Below are 21,049 nucleotides of genomic sequence, written 5' to 3'. Positions count from 1 at the left end.
TCTCTCTCTCTCTCTCTCTCTCTCTCTCTCTCTCTCACACACACACACACACACACAGAGTTCTAATGTAAATAGATTTTTTTTTTTTAAAATTTCAAGTTACAGCTGTTCCCTACTATGAAAGTGACACACCATACCAACTTATCTTTCCAGGACTCTATTGAATCTTTTGTATTTTTCTGATAAAGATAATCCTATTATCTGAGACTAAAGACAACCCTGTTCCTTTCCAGTCTTGTCCAACTGCATTTGTTAGTCTGTTTACTTGCTGAAAATCAGTGGTGAGGGGGGGGAATCTGTAGTGATGTCCTCTCTCACCTCCAATATTAGTAATGTGCTTCTTCTCTTTCTTAACTTGGCTAGGGATTAATTTATTGTTTTGTTCTTTTTCAAAAATCTAGATGTAGGGATCATGAGGGTTTTTTCTATAGTTTTCCTGTTTTGACTTTCTACTCTAATTTTTATATTTTTTTTTCCACATGAGTTTAATTTTCTTCTCTTCTCTTTGCTTTCCAGCTAACTTTATAAGCAGTCACTGATAGAAATTTTCTAAGCATTCTCCGGTGCCGTCCCACAGATTTTATAAGTTGTGATTTCATTCTCACCTAATTGAAATTGTCTTTTGTTTTTTTTTTCTTTGCCATGTGTATTGTTATTACTACTATTTTTGAGATAGACCCTCACTGTATAGCCCCGACTGTCCTGGATCTCACTGTGTAAACCAGCTGCTTTTCTTGATTTCTACTTTTAAGCCTATTGTAGTTAGGGGGCATGTTATATTTTCTGTTCTTTTGACATGTTTTATGCCCAGGCTGAGGTCGCTGTTGAGGAACATGTTTAGTGGATGAAGTGTCTTAGTTGGGGTTTTATTACTTTGATAAAACCACATGGCCAAAAGGCAAGTTAGGGAGGAAAGGGTTTATTGGGCTTACACTTTCAGATTATGATCCATCACTCAGGACAGGAACTCAAGCAGGGCAGGGACCAGGAGGCAGGAGCTGATGCAGAGGCCATGGAGGGATACTGCTTACTGGCTTGCTCCCCATGGCTTGCTCAGTCTGCTTTCTTACAGACCCCCAAGACCAACAGCCCAGGAATGATCCCACCCACAATGGGCTTGGCCCCCCCTCATTGGTCACTAATTGAGTAAATACCTTACTCCATCCACTGAGGCTCCTTCCTCTTTGATGACTCTAGCTTGTGTCAAGTTGACACACAAAAACAACCAGGACAAGTAGCATGTAACATCAGTTAGAGCACTTAGAGCCAGTTGACAGCTGGTGCTTTTTTGTTTTGTTTTGTTTTGTTTTTTGAGACAGGGTTTCTCTGTATAGCCCTGGCTGCCCTGGAACTTACTTTGTAGACCAGGCTGGCCTTGAACTCAGAAATCCGCCAGCCTCCGGCTCCCAAGTGCTGGGATTAAAGGCATGCGCCACCACGCCCTGGCTTAGCTGGTGCTTTTTGTTATGCTCTCTTTACTGATTTTCTGCCTGCTGCCTCTCTCGCTCCCTCCCTTCCCAGACTAGTCCTGAGCTCACCTGGATCTGACCATTTGCATCTTCTCTCTCTCTCTCTCTCTCTCTCTCTCTCTCTCTCTCTCTCTCTCTCTTTCTCTCTCTCTTTAATTTTCCTTTTCTCTATAGATTAAACTCAGGACCTCACACATACTGGGCAAGTGTCTTACCTCTTATAGCCCAGCCCCTGTTAAATTGAGACAGAGACCTAGAGACTTAAGCTGGTCTTGAGCTCACCCAGGTAAGCCTTCACCTTGAGGCCAGTCTACCTTAGACTCTTGTGTAGCTCAGATGGCAGACCTGAGCCACGAGCCCATCTGGACCCTGCCCATTTCTGATATAGGGGTGCTGCTGACGTCTCCTTTTATGACTGTGGGTATATTTCAATTCGTCCTTTAAGCCGTGTCAGCTTTTTGCCGCTTTGAAGCTCTGTTGTTAGGGACATGTGTACTAGCTATTGTTCTGTCTTCCTGGAGAATTGACTCTTTTTCACCAAAATAATCCTGGATCATTTCCCTTGTTCTCCAGTCTACTTTGCCAGGGAGTGACACATCTTTCCCCTTTTCTTTTGATTAATGTTAGCATGGTATGTTTTTCTCTTATCCCATCTGTCTGTCAGTCTGTTAGTCAGTCTGTCTTTCTGTCTGTCTATTTATCTATCTGATTTTTTTGAGACAAGGTTTTTCTGGGTAACCCTGGCTATCCTGGAACTCACTTTGTAGACCAAGCTGGCCTTGAACTCTCAGAGACCCACCTGCCTCTGCCTCCTGAATGCTGGGGTTAAAGTTGTGTGCCAGCATGCCTGTTTCCATCCCTTTACTTTTACTCTAAGATAGCGGTGTATTTAAAATGGGAGTTTCATTTTAATTAATTATAGCTTGAAGCTTCCCCTCCCTCCTCCCAGTCCCTTTCGCCTTCCCTCTCCCCCCACCTCTTTCTCCTCAGAGAAGAGGGCGGCCTCCCATGGATATCAGCACACCTTGGCACATCAAGTTGCCGTAGGACTAGGTGCCTCTTTTCCTATTGTAGCTAGGAGCCCAGTTAGGGGAAAGGAATCCAAAGGCAGGCACCTGAGTCAGAGACGGTCCCTGCTCCTGCTGTTAGGGGTCCCACCTCATGGGAGTTTCTTAGAGAAACTAGTTGTGTCTTATTTAATCTACTCTGTCAATCTGTGTCTGTTAACTGGTGTGTGTGTCAGTATTGAATTGTCATTGGTAGTGGAGGTGATTATCAATACAGTGGAATTGATTAAAGCTGCCATGGTGATTATTGTTTTCTCTGTCTCCCTCTGTCTCTGTCTCTGTCTGTCTGTCTGTCTGTCTGTCTGTCTCTGTGTCTGTGTCTGTCTCTGTCTGTGTCTGTCTCTCTGTTTGTCTGTCTGTCTGTCTCTGTCTGTCTGTCTGTCTGTCTCTGTGTCTGTCTGTCTCTCCTCTCTCTCTCTCTGTCTCTCTCTNTCTGTCTGTCTCTCCTCTCTCTCTCTCTGTCTCTCTCTGTCTCTCTCTCTCTCTCTCTCTCTCTCTCTCTCTCTCTCTCTCTCACATCTCCCCTCTTTCCACTGTTTCCTTCTCTCCTTCTACCCTTTGTGGCACTCCCTTCAGAGCGCATGCCTGCAGCCAGGTTTTCCTACTCTCATTCATTCCGTGAAGGTGTCCACTCCAGTGAGTCCTGATTCTCCATATTTGTCTACCTCTCTCCAGTTTGGGGGGAAACATGGAAACATCTTCCTCTTTGACCTCACTTCTTTAGGAGATCGGGAGTTGTTGGTTGTCTAGCTCAGTTTCTCACTCAAGAGAAAGGACTGGCATGCACACCTCTCCCGTGGGGAAGCCAGAAGTGCCACCTTCCAGAAGTGCCACATTCGTTCTTAAATGGCTTTTGTTCTGTGAATTTCAAATCCCCCTTGTACTCTCTGCAACTGCCACATAAATGTAGCACTCTGGCTTTGTAACATGCTCAGTGACCCTGTGCCCATCACAGCAGTCCTTAGTGCCACGCCTCTACCGACACTGTGCCTGAAGCATCCCCCCAACCCCCACCCCAAAGCGTGATACAGCCCTGTGGGCTACACACAGGGTGGAGTCTCAGCCTATTGACCACATTCTTGAGACCACTTGAAGTCTGCTTTCAGTCTGCACTTTCTGAGACTCCACACTTATCCTGAGTCATGGGACTGAGAAGGATGTAAAGGATTCGGGTGCCAGGACCTACCAATGATCCCTGTGTGGTCTAGGAAGCTCTGTAGCAATGGGAATTAACATAGCTCAAAAGGCTCACAGGTCTGGTCACAGAGCGTGTGATCCGAAAGCATGCTCTTTATGACAATTCAAAATATACTGTCTCCTCTCCATCATGACAGCCAAGTCCATCAGAGTACAGGCTCCTGATGACACTGAACAATGGGACTGACAGACAAGGCTCCTGAAGGGGAGGAGTCACCTCCCAGGGAGAAATGGGTAGCACCAGGGAAGAGGTGAAGGGAACAGGAAGCAGCCTGGTAGAGATCACACTCAGGGCATGTGCTTGGGTTCCAGATCCTGAAAATCCTGACCTCAAGCTACCAAGCCTCTCGGGACAGGTTGTAGACACAGCGTGCAAGGTGTGCCAGGCCTACCTGGGACAGCTAGAGCATGAAGACATAGATGTATCGGAGGCCAGCACCGAGGCCTTGTCTGAGGAGGAGTGGAATGACCTGACACAGCAGTACTACCTACTGGTCCAGTAAGATGCCACCCTGCTGCCTTGGCACCAGAAGGGGTCACTGCGCAGGCACACTGGGATGCATGTCTGGGTGCTGGAGCACATAGCTGGGTATCGAGGGCACTTGGCTTGTTGTTAGCACGCTTGTCAAGTGCGTGGGCATCATCTATCTGTCTGGGTATTAGGGTACTTAGCTAACTGGTCTGAGGTTGGGATGCCTCCAGAGTCCTGGGGTACCTTCTGATATTAGAGCACCTGCCTTGGGGTATTGGTGTCCCCCAAACCTTCTACTATTTGTTGAAAAGATGTTACCACCTATGGGTGTCTCGGGGGGGGGGGGCGCCATCTCATTTTGCACCTCCCCAAGTCTTCTCAGGCTTGAGCTCACTTGGACCACAGTAGCCGTGGTAAGTTTGTACTGCCCAGGGCCTGGAAGACTCTGAGTGACACGTGTGAGGGTGGGCTGAGGTGTTTCCCTGGCCTTCAGACCATCAGGATGCTGGTCCCGCCCTTACCACCAAGGCCCATGTGCCAATGCTGCTTCCCCGCTCCCCTCTGGCCTTCCACCCCTTATGGCGACCACCAGCAAGGAAAGAGGGGTTGGCAGCAAGGCAGGCACCCTAGGGGGACAAAACCAGGGAGGCAACGTGTGTTTCAAGGGTCTGTGGAACCCCTCATACCATCCTGCATGTTCTCAGCCTCTGACCCATCTTTCCCTCCCTTTGATATGAAGCATTTTCCTTTTCTCCCTACTCCTTGTCTCTCTCCTCCCTCTCTCCTCCCTCCCTCTCCTCTCTCTTTCCTCTCTTCTCTGTTGACTTAAACCTGCGATCCCAGCACTCAGGAGGCTGAGGCAGGGAGAGCCGGGCCAGACTAGGTTACGCACTGAGTCTGAGGCCAGCATGGGAAAGACAGCAAGACTCTGTTGATTTTTTTTTTCAAGCCAACCCTGAAAATTACAATATAGTTTTTGAGTCAGGGTCTAGCACGAGCCACTGCATCCAAAGCCTTCTGTTTTGTTACATGTCTTGAGAATCTTTGCTGCTTCCCAAAGAAAACATGACAGTGTGACGTGTGTGGCTTTCTGCTTCCTGTTCTGGCACTCTTGTCATTCATCTCTATCTTTCATTTATTTCCTTTTTTAAAAAAAATAAAAATTACATGTGTATGTGTGCCTGAATGAGTGTGCACTCGGGTGCATCAGGTAACCCACAGGTGCCCACAGATTCCCTGGAATTGGAGTTCTGGTTACAGTTACTGGATCTTGAATTATCTGATATGGATGCTGGTAACTAAACTTGGGTCCTTTCCAAGAGCAGTAAGTGCTCTTAACCTCTGAGCCATCTCTCCAGATCCTCTGTTTGGAAAGGTACAAGTCATGCTTGTTGTTGCTTTAGTCAGTTACTTTCAGTTTTTGCACATCAGCTGTTGTTTTGGTTCAGGGAAAAAGTATCCCTTACTATATTTTATTCTATTATTCTAGTATATATTCTATATAGTCTATATATTATATATAAGTATATATTCTATATTCTAGTAATGGTCTACTGGTAGAAAACTTTCTCCAGTTTTTTTTCTTCAATTTCAAAAAGCCTAAAGTGTTTCATTTTTGAAAGATGTTTTCTCCGGGATGGAGTTCTCAGTTTGCTGACATATGCTGATGCCACTGTTGAGATGTTACTCCATTGTCTTCTGGCTCGTGATGTTTTGTCTAGAAATTTCCAGCTGGTATTTCGACTCTCCTCTTTTTCTCTAGATGCCTTAAGATTTTGTGTTTGGTTTTTAGTGATTTGCTTTATTACGTTTCTAAGGAATACTTTTCTTTGTATTCATCCTTGTTCAAGTGTGTGTTGTGTCATTTAACTGTGAGTTGACGTTTTGCTCCCAGAGTTGGACTCTGGCCACTATTTCTACAAGCGTTGCTTCTCCTTTATTCTCTCTCTTCTCCTTCTGGGACTGCAAGCACATGTGTGTTATACTGTGTCCCGTGTGGCTCTCACTTGGTCTTTTCCTTCGTGGAGATCATGAGAGTCCTTCTGATGCACTTGTCTGTTCCTGGCTGTGTGCTGTGTCCCCTGATCTGTCTGGCACTAGGACAGTGCTTTAGTCAGTGCGTGTTCAGGACTTAATCCATCAAAGGAGGCACATACTCTCTGTTCACTCTTCTCAAGAGTTGTCCTCACACCCCTGTATGAGCTGTTCTGAAGACAGTTCCTTCCTAGTTAGGTTGGTTATAACTTCATATTTATTAGCCACTAACTCAGGAAATTATTTGCTACAATTAATAGGGAAAAGTTGATGGCAGTGCTTTGCACTGGCTTAAGAACTGTGTTTCTCAAAAAAGCATTGAAAAGAGGATGAAAAAATAGAAGCTGCAAACTAAAAACAGATCCACTGTCCACAAGTCCAACTGAGGTCCAGATATAAAAGCTACAGAGTTAGCTACAGTGAGTTAGGGGAGAGAAATGGACCAAGTTAAATGCTGGGTTTGTAGAGTGTTTCTCTGTCATACTTGAAACCCCGAGTTCATTCTCTAGGACGTCGTAAACTAAACGTGGTGGCCCATGCCTGTAACCCCAAACTCTCTGGTTGAATATGATTGTCAGCCCAACCCCATGTCCTTGCTGGTGACTTCAGACTTGTAGGAAAAGGCCTGACTTAGTCATCACAATCTCGGGATGTAAGGGCAGGGATCAGTAGAGATGTCTGAGCAGCTTTCAGATTTGAAGGTACACTACTGGCACCTGGGAGAGAGACATCTACCACAGTATCTGCAAAGACATGGGGTCAGGAGGCAGTAGCAGGAGGATCAGAAGTTCAAGGTCATCTTCATATACACAGCAAGTTCAAAGCTATCACCTGGGCTCCATGAGACCCTGCCTCAAGAATAAACCCGGAACAGACTCTGTATTAGATACAAATCAGCTATCCAGTCAGACTAGGTGAGTAACCAGTGTTGGAGCTTTCCAGAAATGCGGGTTAAAGCCAGAGTGGACCATTGATGATAACTCCTGTAATCCCGGGAGGATCTTAAACTCAAAGCCAGCTTGGGCTATAGATGAGACTTTATCTCAAAAGCTGAAAAAGGAAAAAAAAGAAACAACAAAAACCACCCATGATGGGAGAGCTCTCTGCAGACCAAGATGGCTGAATTGAAGACTCGAGACACCAAGTATTGGCCCCGAGTCAACAGCTCTCATGCACCTCTGGCAGGAGTGTTGAGTAACAGCATTTTGGAACAGCAAGAACTGCATGCCCTATGGCCCAGATCTTCTATCCCTGCAGAAATGGAAATACCCAACCTCAGAAAGATTCTGTAAGCACAGATCTGACAAACCCCAGCTGTGTCAGAGCAAGGGCTGCAAACGGCACAGCCATGGACAGCTCTCCCAGCTCTGAGGCTAAGAGACACTCCATAGGAGAAAAAGAGGAGAGAGGGGGTCAGGGAGAGGGTAATGTGTGTCTGTGTCTCCATCCATGGGTGTAAGTTTCAAGAAAGGCAGAGCCTATCCCTGTGGCCCAAAGTACGAATGAAAACTAGCTACCATTGGCTGGAACATAACACTAGAGGACTTTCTGAGCAGCCCATTACCGTAGCTTGAGCTGGCAGTAATGACACAAGAGTACACATGAGCAAAAACACCCAAACTTCACTTTTTCTGTTTGAGCTTTCTATACTAATCATTTTCTTAAATCGCTACAAAAGAGAACTGCGATACTTCGCCACTAGGTGGCAGCATTGGGCTCCCGTGTGGTATGGTATGACTTTGCCTGTTGAGCAGGCTCTGTGGGGCTTTGCTCTCACTGCCCACTTAGAAGTGCCACCATCTAAGGAGCGCCTTGGGACCCGTTTGATTCTTATGGAGACTTGCAGAATCCCACATGGACGCTTGTGCATCAGGACCCAGAAGGCCAAGAGGCTACACTTCGTGGGGCCTGCAGAGACCCTGTCTGTTCTCAGGCGAGCATGGATGTCTAGAATCCGTTGAGCATCCGTTGGTTCCAAAATGGGCCAGGCTCCTACCCTATTTCAGCAATCTCTTGACTTTTACAGCTTCCATCCTCTCATTTTGTGACGTGGGTAACATGGTGTGGTGACAGCTGAGTCCACTGCTGGCCCACCTTCGGGGGTGACTTCCAGAACCCAGGCTCTGTTCTGGATCATAAGGCTTCCTTCCCACTGGGACAGCAAAATGCTTATCTTTCTGGAACACAATAGTAAAGGCGTTCATGCTAATCAGGCCTTGCTGATAATACCACCCCCATTACACTAGTCTGGCCAAGCTCTATGGACTAGATAGATGGTGTTGTGGGGACACTGACGGTTGTCTATACCTGTTTACGCCGTGTATTAATTGTAGCAGAGCTGCCCTATCATTATAGTTAACCAACACGTAACATCTGCAGAGGAAGCTCACATTCAGTAGACCAGGGGAGTGGGCTCTGCTTGGTATCTGGCCAGCGAGAGGCGAGCTCACTCCATCACATGCCAACCTGTTCCCTGTACCTGGGGGCGGAAGCTGACCCCACTACCAACTCTTGCTGTCTTGAAACTCTAACCCACCTAGACAGAGATTGCCATTATTCGCTTCCTCCTCAATGCTGCCCCTCCTTTTCCAGCAGGTAGGCAGAACACAAATGTCTCCTGTCCCCAAACCCTTGCTTCCACCTCCAGGGCTGCAGCTGGCTTAGCAGCCGCAGGGGTTGGCACTAAACATTCTCCACTGTACCGGGTCTGCCCACATATGGAGAAGCTGGGAGGTGCTACAGATACTGTGGTGGATGTCTCTCTCTCCCAGGTGCCAGCAGTGTGCCCTCAAATTCTGAAAGCTGCTCAGACATCTCTACTGACCCCTGCCCTTATTTCCTGAGGTTATGATTGGTATCTAAGTTAAGCCTTTCCCTACAAGCACCAACAAGGACATAAGGTCAGATTGACAGTCATGTTCACAGGACAATAAGCTGACTGCTCCTGTGGACAAGTAGGTCCTCATTGCAGTTTGGCTTCCCTTGGAAAGACCTTTCCAACAACAACAGTGCAGGCGGCACAGAGACCCACCCATCTCTGGTTTTTCTTTGGTACAGGATTGGTGTCCTTTTCCTTGTAGACAATCCATATGTCAGAGTTGTTTGTTTGTTCCAACAGGGTCTCTCTATTGTGAAACCTTGGCTGTACTTGAACTTGCTATGTTAAACCCTGCAGGTTTAAAACTCAATGATTCTCTGCCTCTGCCTCTGCCTCTGCCTCTGCCTCTGCCTCTGCCTCTGCCTCTGCCTCTGCCTCTGCCTCTGCCTCTGCNTGCCTCTGCCTCTGCCTCTGCCTCTGCCTCTGCCTCTGCCTCTGCCTCTGCCTCTGCCTCTGCCTCTGCCTCTGCCTCTGCCTCTGCCTCTGCCTCTCCCTCTCCCTCTCCCTCTCCCTCTCCCTCTGCCCCTCTGCCCCTCTGCCCCTCTGCCCCTCTGTCTCTGCCTCTAAGTGCTGGGGTTAGAGGCATGCACTAGCATGCTGGGCTTAGGGTCCTTACTTCTTGACACACAATGTCCAGGTACATCTTCTAAGTCCATGACCCCAGGTACCCTCAACTGGTAGGTATCCTCGGCTGCTCTTAACCCTTCCTTGCCATATAGCCATCAGCCTGTCTTGGAGCAGAGGCATCCGCCAGTGCTGCCTCTCCGCACCTCACACCCTTTCTGGATCTTGCTTTTTAGTGGCAATGCTTCCATCACTGATTCGAAAAGTTACTTTGCTCAGTGCCAAGCTCTGCTGAGTAAGATCAGTTCTGTGAACCCTCAGACAGAGATCGATGGGATACGGAACATCTGGATCATAAAGCCTGCAGCCAAGTCCCGGGGTCGAGGTGAGTTCCCTGGGCAGAGCCCTCCCCATTAGGCAAGTTCCCGACCTTGACCGCCACCTGCTCTAGGGGGGAGGGAGAAGTGCTTCCAAGGTCAGCCGAGGGTCCAAGCTGTGCTGGAGGGAAGGAGGTCCTGTCACTGGGCTGCTCTGGGGTTTGCTATTTGAGCTCAGATTTGCTCATCTGTGTCCACTAAACAACCCCAAAGTGTTGGGTTTTTGCTTTTGTGTGTGTGTGCTACCTTGATCTTAGCAACAGGCTTATTATAGTCTCTAAAAGGGGTGTGGGTGAATCGTCATCTCAAACAATGTACTTTCTGTCCCCTGGATTCAGGGTAAAATTCACCTGTAAAAACCTAGTACCCCCCAGAGGCAAATTCTGAACACCTCATAAAATTTGCCTGTGATTTATTCACAGGGTCATGCTTTTTGCCTCATCTACCCAAGTATAGCCAGAATTATATTGTCTTCTTTCTTACTGGTGCGCGCACGTGTGTGTGCATGTGCACATAGTCATATGTGCATATGCATGTGTATGGTGGTGGATGTGTGTACATGTGTGTATGCGCATGTGTGATAGTATATGCATGTGTATGTGAGCATATGCACATGTGTAACTTCCTAATTATTTTTGTGTTTCCAAAGTCAACAGTCTCGGTTTTCCTATGAGGGATTTTTCTCTTGTCTCTGATTTAAATGCTAAGTTTATTTATTTCCAGGCTTTCCTGTGAAATAATAAAATATTTATGGCTACCAAATTTCCTCTGTCTGCGACATAAGCTGCATCCTCTTGTCTCTGTTAAAGAATGCTCTATTTTTCTGTAGCATTTAAACACGTTTTAATTTGTATATCCTGTTGGTCTTTTGACTTATTCTGAATTTTTTTTTAATTCACAGGTTATTTATGTGATTTAAATTCTTTTAGATTTATTTATTTCGTATGAATGGGTTTTTTTTTCCTTGCATGTGTGTATGTGTACCATGTGTGTGCCTGGTACCCTGTCAAGGCCAAAAGGTGTCAGAACCCCTGGAGTTACAGGTGATTGTGAGTCCCTACGTGGGTGCTTGGAATTACCTTTAAAATGTTTTATTAATGTGTGGTCTATCACATCCAGTTCCAGAGGTCTTCTCTCCTGAATTATTCTGCTGAATATATGTGGTCCATTCCCATCTGGTGCCCTGCAGACAGTCAGGGCTTCCTCCCTCCTTCTGTGATGCTGCTGTCTTGCTTTGTAGCTGTTCCTTCCTGGGCTCTGGGCTCAGCCACCCCCCACCCCACCCATTCCTGAGACTTCTCTGTCTCCCCTCCCCCGCCAGGCCATACCTCCCTCCCACTGAAGACTCCATTCTCAGGGACACTGTTAGATTGCTCAGATGTGTGACTCTCAATGAGTGTGGGTCAAATGCCTGTGCTCTGGCCTAGTGCTGGGTGGCCCTTGGTGACTTCCCAGGTGACTTCAGCAGTTCCTTTCATTTTAGGCAAGGTCTCAACTTGCCATGACTAAATAAATGGAAGCCATGTGCTTTTGTGAGATCGTCCCTCGTGCCCGTGGGACGCTGCGGCTGGAAGCCTCTCTCTATCTTTTATCATCAGAATTGATGACCACACGTGCTGTGGAATGGTTCCTCCCCCCCCCACACACACACACCAAATCTCAGCAGAAACTTGTGTTCCTGGGCAGCTTGCAAGGGTGCTCTGCCTATCTTGTGGCCTCACTCTTGTCCTACATTGTCATGGCAAGAGAAAGTGAGCAGCAGGCTCTGTCACTGACATTAACACACACACACACACACACACACACACACACACACCTCGCCCCGACATAGCACACTACGAGACATTTAGCTCCTGCCTCACAAGTCGGGCAGACCTACTTTAGGGCCAAGCTTGGAAAAGTATAGAATCTACCTATGGGTAAAGGAACATCAATGGGGAGGAATTAAAGGCCTCCTGCCTGTGCTAAGGTCATCCCATTTGGCTGGTCCCTCCTGTAGCATTAACCCTTACTGCTCATAGAGCACACCAAACCCAAGAGCATGCTCTTGAATGATGATTATCTGGTCTGTTTGTCCCTAATCTTTGGACGCTCTCCAGAGCGTAGGGTTGGCCCCATGGCGGGAGACCTGAACAAGTAGCCAACGCCCACTGTAGCTTTGTCCCCTGAGTGTACACCTGTCCTGCCCAACCAGTCCTGCAGACTCTTGGTGCTGGACCAATGGCAGGGTGGGTGTCGGGGCCCATGATGGCTGCCTGGGGACTATGCTGCACTGAGCCAAGGTACCACCTCTTGTTCTTGGAGATATTGTGTGTATGGACCGTGTGGAGAACATCCTGAATCTGGTGGCCACAGACAGCCAGACCACAAAGGACAACAAATGGGTGGTCCAGAAGTACATCGAGACGCCGATGCTCATCTATGACACCAAGTTTGACATCAGGCAGTGGTTCCTCGTCACAGACTGGAACCCTCTAACCATCTGGTTCTACAAAGAGAGCTACCTCCGCTTCTCCACACAGCGCTTCTCCCTGGACAAGCTGGACAGGTCAGCGGCAGGGGAGCTCCGTATTCCTCTAAGCACCTAGCAGGAGGCCCTTGGGGGTGTGGAGATGAGGTACCCTGGGTCTATCGGGGCCACCAGGCTCAAACACTCCAAGGGTTCCTGGGGAATTAACCAACACATTCCAGTGAGGGTAGGAGATTGAGAATCTATCTGAATCCCCAAGGATGACCCAGGGCTACCTCTCCATGGTTTAGTAATGGTCACTTAGCAGGCACAACTGGGAACCTGGATGCCCTAAGGGGACTTTGAGAGGGAGAGTCAGCTGGAATCCCAAGAGGCTGAGGGTTTCTCAGTTGACACTTTGCTGGGTCAATTCTACCCTCGGCACACCTGGAGTGACACCTGTTAGGTCACACCTGGAAGGGGGTTGGGCAGAGCTGAAGGCAACCACCCCCATCTGTGTGTTGCCTCTGGACGAAGAGTCTACAGCAAGAGCTAGAAATTCACTATGCTAATGGAGTCCGGGAGCAGCCTGCAGCTCGGGAGGAGCTTGTAGCCTCTCCACATGGGCCTAGCTGAGCCAGCCAGCCTGGAACTCTGCCTGGCAATATGACACACTCTCTCTCAGCTTTGGCTGATGAGAAGTTTGCCAGATGAATGGGTATAACCCAGCTGTACAAACAGAAGTTAAAGACATAGTTTGAAAACTACCATATAGGTGGCTGTATCCTTTTAAACGTTCACCTTTTTCACATAGGTCTGTCTGTGGAGATTCCCAGTGTGGCATCCCTACCCCCATACTGCAGTTGAAATGAAAACCCCCTTAGTTCTAAACAGTGCCTTACAGTTTAAAGGTACTACTTGTTTTAAGTTACATAGAACTAGGCAGGAGTAAAGCAAACAAACAAACAAACTCACTGAAAACTTTAGGTAGGTGGCTCACGGGCTCCTACAGACATGTGCATGTGGGGAAACTGAGGCACAGGCAGATTTCTTTTTCCTAGTGGTTGGTTCTGCATTGGTGGACCTCTGCCATGTCCTGGTACAATCTGGGCTGTCCCCCCTAGGCTGGTTGGGGGTGGGGGTAGGGAGTGGTCCATGCTGCCTCAGGGTGACAGAGCAGTCCCAGTCCTCCTGAAGCCACCCTGCACCAGGCGTTGTGACTCCAGGGCAAGCTGGGGAGACTGTGCTGACTCTGTGTGGTGGTTGTTGGCATGCACCAATCTCACAAGGACGTTGCCCGCAGCGCCATCCACCTGTGTAACAACTCCATCCAGAGACGTCTCAAAAATGATAAAGAGCGCAGTCCGCTGCTACCTTGTCATAACATGTGGACCAGCACTCGTTTCCAGGAGTATTTGCAGAAGAGGGGCCGAGGAGGAACGTGGGGCAGCATCATCTACCCATCTATGAAAAGAGCTGTCACCAACGCCATGAGGGTGGCCCAGGACCATGTAGAAGCCCGTAAGAACAGCTTCGAGCTCTATGGAGCCGACTTCATCCTGGGGCGAGACTTCAAGCCCTGGCTCATCGAGATCAACTCCAGCCCCACCATGCACCCTTCCACTCCCGTCACGGCTCAGCTCTGTGCCCAGGTGCAGGAGGACACCATCAAGGTGGTGGTGGATCGCAAACTGGACCGAAACTGTGACATCGGCAACTTTGAGCTTCTGTGGAGGCAGGTGAGGAAAGCAGCGACCCTTCTTAGGCTGCTAGTGTCTGTCCACAGGGTGGGCGGGTTTGGGCTCCTGGCTGGCAGACACCTCATTCTCGGTCACTGGGGGGCAAGGGCGGGGGGACACAAATTCTGTTTCTTGGGTCTGGACAAAGTGGTCCTGGCTTCGTGCAGGGCTGTCAGGAACCTGGGCCTGCTGATTTGCCCTGAGCTCACCCTTCTGTGTGCACCTAGCAAAAGGTTTACTCTAGACATGGAGGCTGGCTGGACAGCCCTGTCACTTGGGTCCCGTGGCCTTCATAATCTAGTCTTTCTACCTGTCATTTCTCCATGTCCCAGCTTTCTGGGTAACAGGAGAGTCCCTCGCCTGAATAGCTGGGGATGTTCTACAACACCTGGGCCCTTCTAGACTTTTCTCTTCAGAGCCTCTTATCCTCTTTCTGAAGTTTCTCTAGTGCCCTTCCATTAGGAACGACCCAGCAGGTTAGGCATCAAGACGGAAGCTTTTGCCTCTGAGCTTCTGTCTGCCCTGTGGATTGAGCCCCAGGACCTGTAGAAAGACAAGCTGGGTGCTCTTCCCGAAAGAAGAGTCCACAGACAAAGCTGCTGAGGTATGGCAGGCGGCTTGTTGTGGGACCCGCCAGGTGACTCTCCAGCTGCAGGCTCTGGTTTCCAAGTCAGGGAGGAATCCTCACGGGCTACCTCTCCTCACAGCCTGCTGTGGAGCTGCCACCGTTCAACGGGTCTGACCTCTGTGTGGAAGGTATCAGTGTGAAGAAAGCCAAGAAGCAAATGCCGCCCATTGCCAACGTCGGCCTCTCAGAATCACTCTTAGATGCACCACCCAAAGCGCGGAGTGCCCGGGCCCTGACGGAAACAGTCATCAGGCCTTCCAGAACGACCGTTCGACAGGACTGGAAACGGGAAGAAGCAAAGGTACTTTCAACCACTTGGTCCGTGCCAGTGATGGCTGCAGAGGTCAGAGGTCAAGCAAAGCCCATCTATGCATTCGAGATCAATGACTACCGACATGTAGACACTAAGTCCCACAAGAGCACTTATAGCAGAATCCAATCCAGTAAAATCCCAGGGGTAAACTTAATAAGCGCACAGCACCCTGCCCTGTTACCACAGAATTTGAAAACCACATGGATGACAGAGTCTCCACCACCCGCTGCGTCGGGTTCGGGTAACCGTGGAGAGTCGCCTTTTTGTCCCGTTGTCTTTGAGGAACTCTGGCTCCACCCCAATTCTCAAAGACGACCTTCAAGCTGCACTCTCCAAACCAGGGCCCAGGGCTGGGTCAGGGGAATCCCCTGAAAGGATATCACAAGCACAGGGGTGCGGGGGGGGGGGGCGGCAACACCGGCAGTGACCTAGCCAGGCACTAGGGGCCGCGGTGTAATGTTGGCCAAGGTGAGCAGCATACTTGGGTCCTGTTGCCATAGTCCCAGTGGGGTTTCCTCAGTACTACTTGTTTCCTTTAAGATAGAGCAGGGGATCCAGGGACGGGTTATAGTGCTCAAAGAGCATCAAGTGCCACGGATATGCAAGGTGGAAGGATCCCTGAGCTCTTGCACACACTTTCCTGAAGATGCGGATGGCGTGGACACATCCGTGATACAGGGTGAAATATCTGTCCTGTGATTAACAACCCAGGACTTTGTAGGGCACTTGTTCACTTGTTCAGAAAGTGTCGGCTCAGGCCCCACCTTTCTCTGTTAAAGGATGCTTGTGCCCCCATGCTGTATCCTTCTACATAATTAGTCTACCTCTCTTACTGCCTCCTCTCTATCCTGGTCCTGTCTATAGCTCTCTTGCCTGCTTGTTGTCTGTGCCCCTGGATGGGAAGGTCTGGAGCAGGTTCTCTCAACGCCACTTTTGCAACTGTACCCTACTGCCAAGGATGGCTTGTGATGTGTGTCAGGTGAACACAGGTGTGTGTTGCCTGTCGAGGTGGGGAGTCGCGGGGAGGGGGGCATCTGGGTCAACCTCCATACCTATGCCTAAGCCATCCTGCCTGGATAACTCTGCAAAAGTGTCTCTAGGAACCCCACGGGCTGCACACCTACAGAGTTCTTCCTCTGGGGAAACGTCTGCAGAAACAACAGCTCTAGCTAACAAGTTGTAGGAATGTCCGTAAGAGAGTAGCAATAAGCCACACCCCACACACACTGGTAGCTAAAAAGGAAAGTGTATCTCTGGTAGCCAGGTCAACAGGACTCTAGCGACAGTCTCCCCTCCTGGTGTCCGCCAGTGATCTCTGATGACTGGTGACTGCATCACCAGTGATGTCATCACTGGTGACATCCTGGGTCCATCTTCACGCAGGCGTGTGCCTTCCATGGGTCTGTTTAGAGTTCCCTCCCATAAGGTAGCAATCCTTGTGTTAGATTCCCGCCCGCATTGTAGTATGACCTCATTCGGGATAACCTCAGCAAAGACTATTTCTGAAAAGGAAGGGTTCCAGATGGACATAATCTGGGAGGATGCTTCACCGTATCTCACTCCCGCTGCAGGTATAGATAGTACTGATTCACACTCTGGCCAGCACCCACCGGCAGCTGTTGCCCCCCGATGCTGCTGTTCTTGCCTCTTGTGAAGTATTAGTAAGATTCTTGCATAGTTCCACTCGATAGTGAAATGAAAAATTATCTGTTGTCACATATTTAACAACCACTTTGGTTTCTTCTAGAAAGTTCTAGCTTGCATCTTTGGTCAACTGTCCAAAGGACCCTAGGTCCCACTTTTCACTTACCTGTCATAGTTTCAGTTAAAGACTCCCCCCTCCCCCCTCCTCCCACCCCACCCCCACCCCCGTTCTGTTGCTTTTTTGTTGCAAAAAATTGTTTCCTACCCTATAAATGGTCTTTTCACTTCTTGGTGTTTTTACTTTTTATGTAAAACCATCTTAACTTTAATACAACCAATTTAAGCAACATCTCTAAATTTGGTGATTTTTGTTGTTTGTTGATGGAGGACTCAAAAGCAGAACGATAACCCGGGGTGTCTGCTAGCGACTCTGGTTCCTAGAGTGGGATCATCATTAGCATGAGGCAAGATTAGAGTCCCAACAGATCCCTCTGGGAAATCCCCCCCACTCAGGCGGTCACCTCTACCACGTGGTCTATGCTCACATCCATAGGCTTATCCTTGCCCGTGCCAGCCTGGCTCACTGATCTAGCCATCCACCATAGGTCAATGTCAATGTCTCCGTGCTGTAGACAGCTTTATTGCTTTATGCAAATCTCTGCGTCTCATTTCCTTGGAAAGGACTGAGCTGCCCTGGACTGATACTTCCCCATACAGTGCAAATTCAGGCAATCAGTATCAAGCCAACCGCCAAATGGGAAGCACGCTTAGAATTTTTTGGAGGGCACTAATTTGAACTTGTGTATCAGTATATACAGAAATATATCTGTATCCACGGTAGAGCTGCCTCCTTTACTGCATTGAGCCTTACGATTCTTGAATGCAGTGTGTCTATTCATTCGCTTATCCTTGAGTGTCTTTGTTTAAATGCCTATTGGATATTTTTTATATGCATGTGAGTGTTTTGCCTCCATGTATGTATGTGCAGCGTGTGTGTGTGTGTGTGTGTGTGTGTGTGTGTGTGTGTGCCTGGTGCTGCCTGTAAAGATCAGAAGGGTTGCTGGATCCCCTGGACCTGGAGCTCTGGATGCTTGTGAGCCCATCATGTCAGTGCTGGGAACTGAACCCAGGTCCTCTGCAAGAATAACAAATGCTCTTAACTGCTGAGCCATCTCTCTAAGAGTTAAACGCCTAAAATTTTTAAATGGCATTTATTTGGAGTGTGTATGCATGTGTGTGTGAGTGTGTGTGTGTGTGTGTGTGTGTGTGTGTGTGTGCATTAAGGTCACAGGACAATTTATGAGAGTCTCTTTTTCCATCATGTGGGTCCTGAGACTTGAACCCATGTCATCAGGCTTAGTAGCAAGTGCCTTTACCCACTAAGACATCTCTGTGGACCCTAAACTCTAATTTTCTTTGCTCCTTTTCGGCAGATTTCTTCCTCTGCATATTTTCTTTGTAAATGGTATCTTTTTACAGAATTTTATTGTATCTGCAAAGTATGCCCATTTTATAGAAATACTATTGACTTTTTAAATCATCATCTGAATAAATCTTGTTAATCCTTTTAATTTGTTTAAAGATTCATTGGATTTTTATCATGAGCACCCAATGTCAGAAACAGACCAACACATTTGTCAGAATTTCTTGAATAACAAGCAATAAGTGCCTGGCAGTGGTGGCGCACGCCTTTAATCCCAGCACCTGGGAAGTAGAGGCATGTGGATCTCTGAGTTCGAGGCCAGCCTGGTCTACAGGGTGAGTTCCAGGACAGCCAGAGCTACTCAACCGAGAAACCGAGAAACCCTGTCTCAAAAAAACAACAAAACAAACAAACAAACAAACAAAGCACTAAGTTCACAGCGTACAGCTGTTTCAGACACGTGCTGCAATGTGCCAGTTATGTCTGATCTCCTTGATAACCCTGGTCAAGGCAGACACTTGGTCTCTTATTCCAATCTGAATTGCTAATATTAACTCTGATCACACATTACACCGTACATGGTAAATACATCGGTGCATGTGTGTGTGCGCAGGTATGTCACCGAGGGGCTGGAAAGGGTTCGGAGGCACAGTCAGTTTGAGCTTCCAGAAGCCTGAAAGCAGGAGTGGATCAGAGATACAAGGAGAAGCCATGCCATTAAGACAAGGAAGCAAACAAAAGCGTGGGAAGAAGCTGGAGAAGCCTAAGTGTTGAGCTGTGACTGAATCCGGCTGAAGAAGTGAAAGGGCAAAACTAGGTTCAAACAGGAAGACCGGAAGATGAGCAGACAAGCAATCTGAGTAGGTCAAGTCAAGGGTGGGGACAGAACTAGGCTGAAAGCCTGAGGCAGTCTTTTTCTTTAAGATTTACTTATTTATGTATGAGGGTATACTGTTGCTGCCTTCAGACACACCAGAAGACAGCATCGGATGCCCATTACAGAGCCACCATGTGGTTGCTGGGAATTGAACTCAGAACCTCAGGAAGTTAAGAGCAGTCAGTGCTCTTAACCACGGGAACTATCTCTCCAGCCCCCTGAGACAGTCTTTTATCAGTCTGTGCTGCATGGGGGACACTGGACAGATGCTGTGTCCAGTACCGTGTGCCCACTTGGCCTGAAAGCCATCCTCCACCCTCAAAATGAAATCAAAAGCCACTTGTGTGGCTTACTGGAGTCTCTCACAGTAAGACATAGCCCGAAATACCAGTTTACACAATAGGGAGTAGCTTAATGGAGCAGGGCCCAGCTTAATCAAAATAATTAGATCAGCTGATAAATTTTCTTTTTCCTTTTAAATTGTTATTATCTATTTCTTTTTATTATCTTACTGCACTGTCCAGGACCTTATTTTGTTTGCCTATTCATTGTTCTCAGGTATAGATAAACCAACAAACCTGAAATCTTATTCTTGCGCCCCTCCCTATCTAGGTTCTTTTTAAATTAATTAATTGATAGACTTTCGTTATTTCAAGACAGGATTTCTCTTTATAGCCTTGGCTGTCCTGGAACTTACTCTGTAGACCAGGCCTGCCTTGAACTCACAAAAATTCTGCCTGCCTCTGCTTCCTGAGTGCTGGGATTAAAGGCATGCGCCACCATTGAAAGGCTGAACTCTTGTAAAGTTAGGGCTTGGGGTAGAACGTCACACATGCTAGGTTTGCTTCTCTGTGGTTGTGATCAAAACACAGAAGGAAAGAGTTTATTTGGCTTAGAGGTTCCAGTCCACCATCAAGGGAAGTAGGAATTCAAGGCAGGAGCCTGGAGGCAGGAGCCTGGAGGCAGGACCCTAAGCAGACAGAGGCCATGGAGAAGTCCTGCTTACTGGCGTGCCCTCACTGGCTTGCTCAGCTATTTTTCTTATATAGCCCAGACCCATCTGTCCAGAGATGGTGCTGCACACACAGCAAACAAGCACACACACACCAGCATACTATACTGGCACTTAATGCCAACGCATTGGAAAGTGCTTTCTCTAAGAGTATTGATTAGAAATAAGTCCTCTATATAAGAATGATAGAGGGTGAGAGCTGAGAAGGATAAAGGATATGGGAACGCCCTTAACAGGAAGAGCAAGCTGTGCGAACACAGGCATGAGCCGGAAGCTTCTGCCAGCTGTGATTGAATTTTGCTGACCCTATGGTACTGTATGCCTCTTTCTTTTCTGTAAAATGTCAGTTCAGAGATACTTTTCATGTGCTTCTGTGTGGTGGTCTGTGCTTATAGTATACACTGTGGACATTTCCTCCCAGTTTGTCCTCCTGATTCTTCTGCCTCTACCTCCTGAGTGTTAGAATTGCTACCTGTGCTACCATGACCTATGTGATGCAGTGCTTCTAGAGAAAGCACAGGCTTTCTGAATGCTAGACAATCAAGCTACCAATGGAGCTACCTAAAGGCCCCTGAACAATGTCTGATGGGAAACAAAGGTTGGTAATATTTTGGTTTGTTTGTTTGTTTGTTTGTTTGTGTTTTTTCGAGACAGGGTTTCTCTGAGTAGCCCTGACTGTCCTGGAACTCACTCTGTAGACCAGGCTGGCCTCAAACTCAGAGGTTCACCTGCCTCTGCCTCCCAAGTGCTGAGATCAAAGTCACACTGCACCACCACCGTGGAGGTTGTTCAATTTTATACGACACATCAACCATCTTTTCTCCTGATGCTATTATTATTTTTTATTTTTATTTTTTTTCCAAGACAGGGTTTCTCTGTGTAGCCCTGGCTGTCCTGGAACTCACT

At 48.0% G+C, this 21,049-nt stretch overlaps 1 protein-coding gene across 3 annotated transcripts in view; it reads left to right on the top strand.

Moving 5' to 3' along the window:
• The window catches only part of Ttll8 (tubulin tyrosine ligase like 8), a 64,626-nt gene that overhangs the window by 26,308 nt on the left and 17,269 nt on the right, over positions 1-21,049 (top strand). For 2 of the 3 annotated variants that reach the window (XM_029548214.1, XM_021217115.1), the window contains exons 8-12: positions 4,046-4,232; positions 9,918-10,066; positions 12,363-12,606; positions 13,811-14,246; positions 14,954-15,708. In XM_029548214.1, coding sequence (XP_029404074.1) covers positions 4,046-4,232; positions 9,918-10,066; positions 12,363-12,606; positions 13,811-14,246; positions 14,954-15,559 — 1,622 coding nt within the window. In that variant the 3' untranslated portion in view covers positions 15,560-15,708. Of the gene's footprint in view, positions 1-4,045; positions 4,233-9,917; positions 10,067-12,362; positions 12,607-13,810; positions 14,247-14,953; positions 15,709-21,049 lie in introns of those variants that run through there. The other variant, XM_021217118.1, reaches the window with a different exon arrangement.

This window comes from Mus pahari, chromosome 17 (assembly GCF_900095145.1).
Source record: "Mus pahari chromosome 17, PAHARI_EIJ_v1.1, whole genome shotgun sequence".
Taxonomy (NCBI): Eukaryota; Metazoa; Chordata; class Mammalia; order Rodentia; family Muridae; genus Mus; species Mus pahari.
The sequence above is the reverse complement of the archived record's forward strand: the minus strand, read 5'-3'. Positions and strand labels throughout refer to the sequence as shown.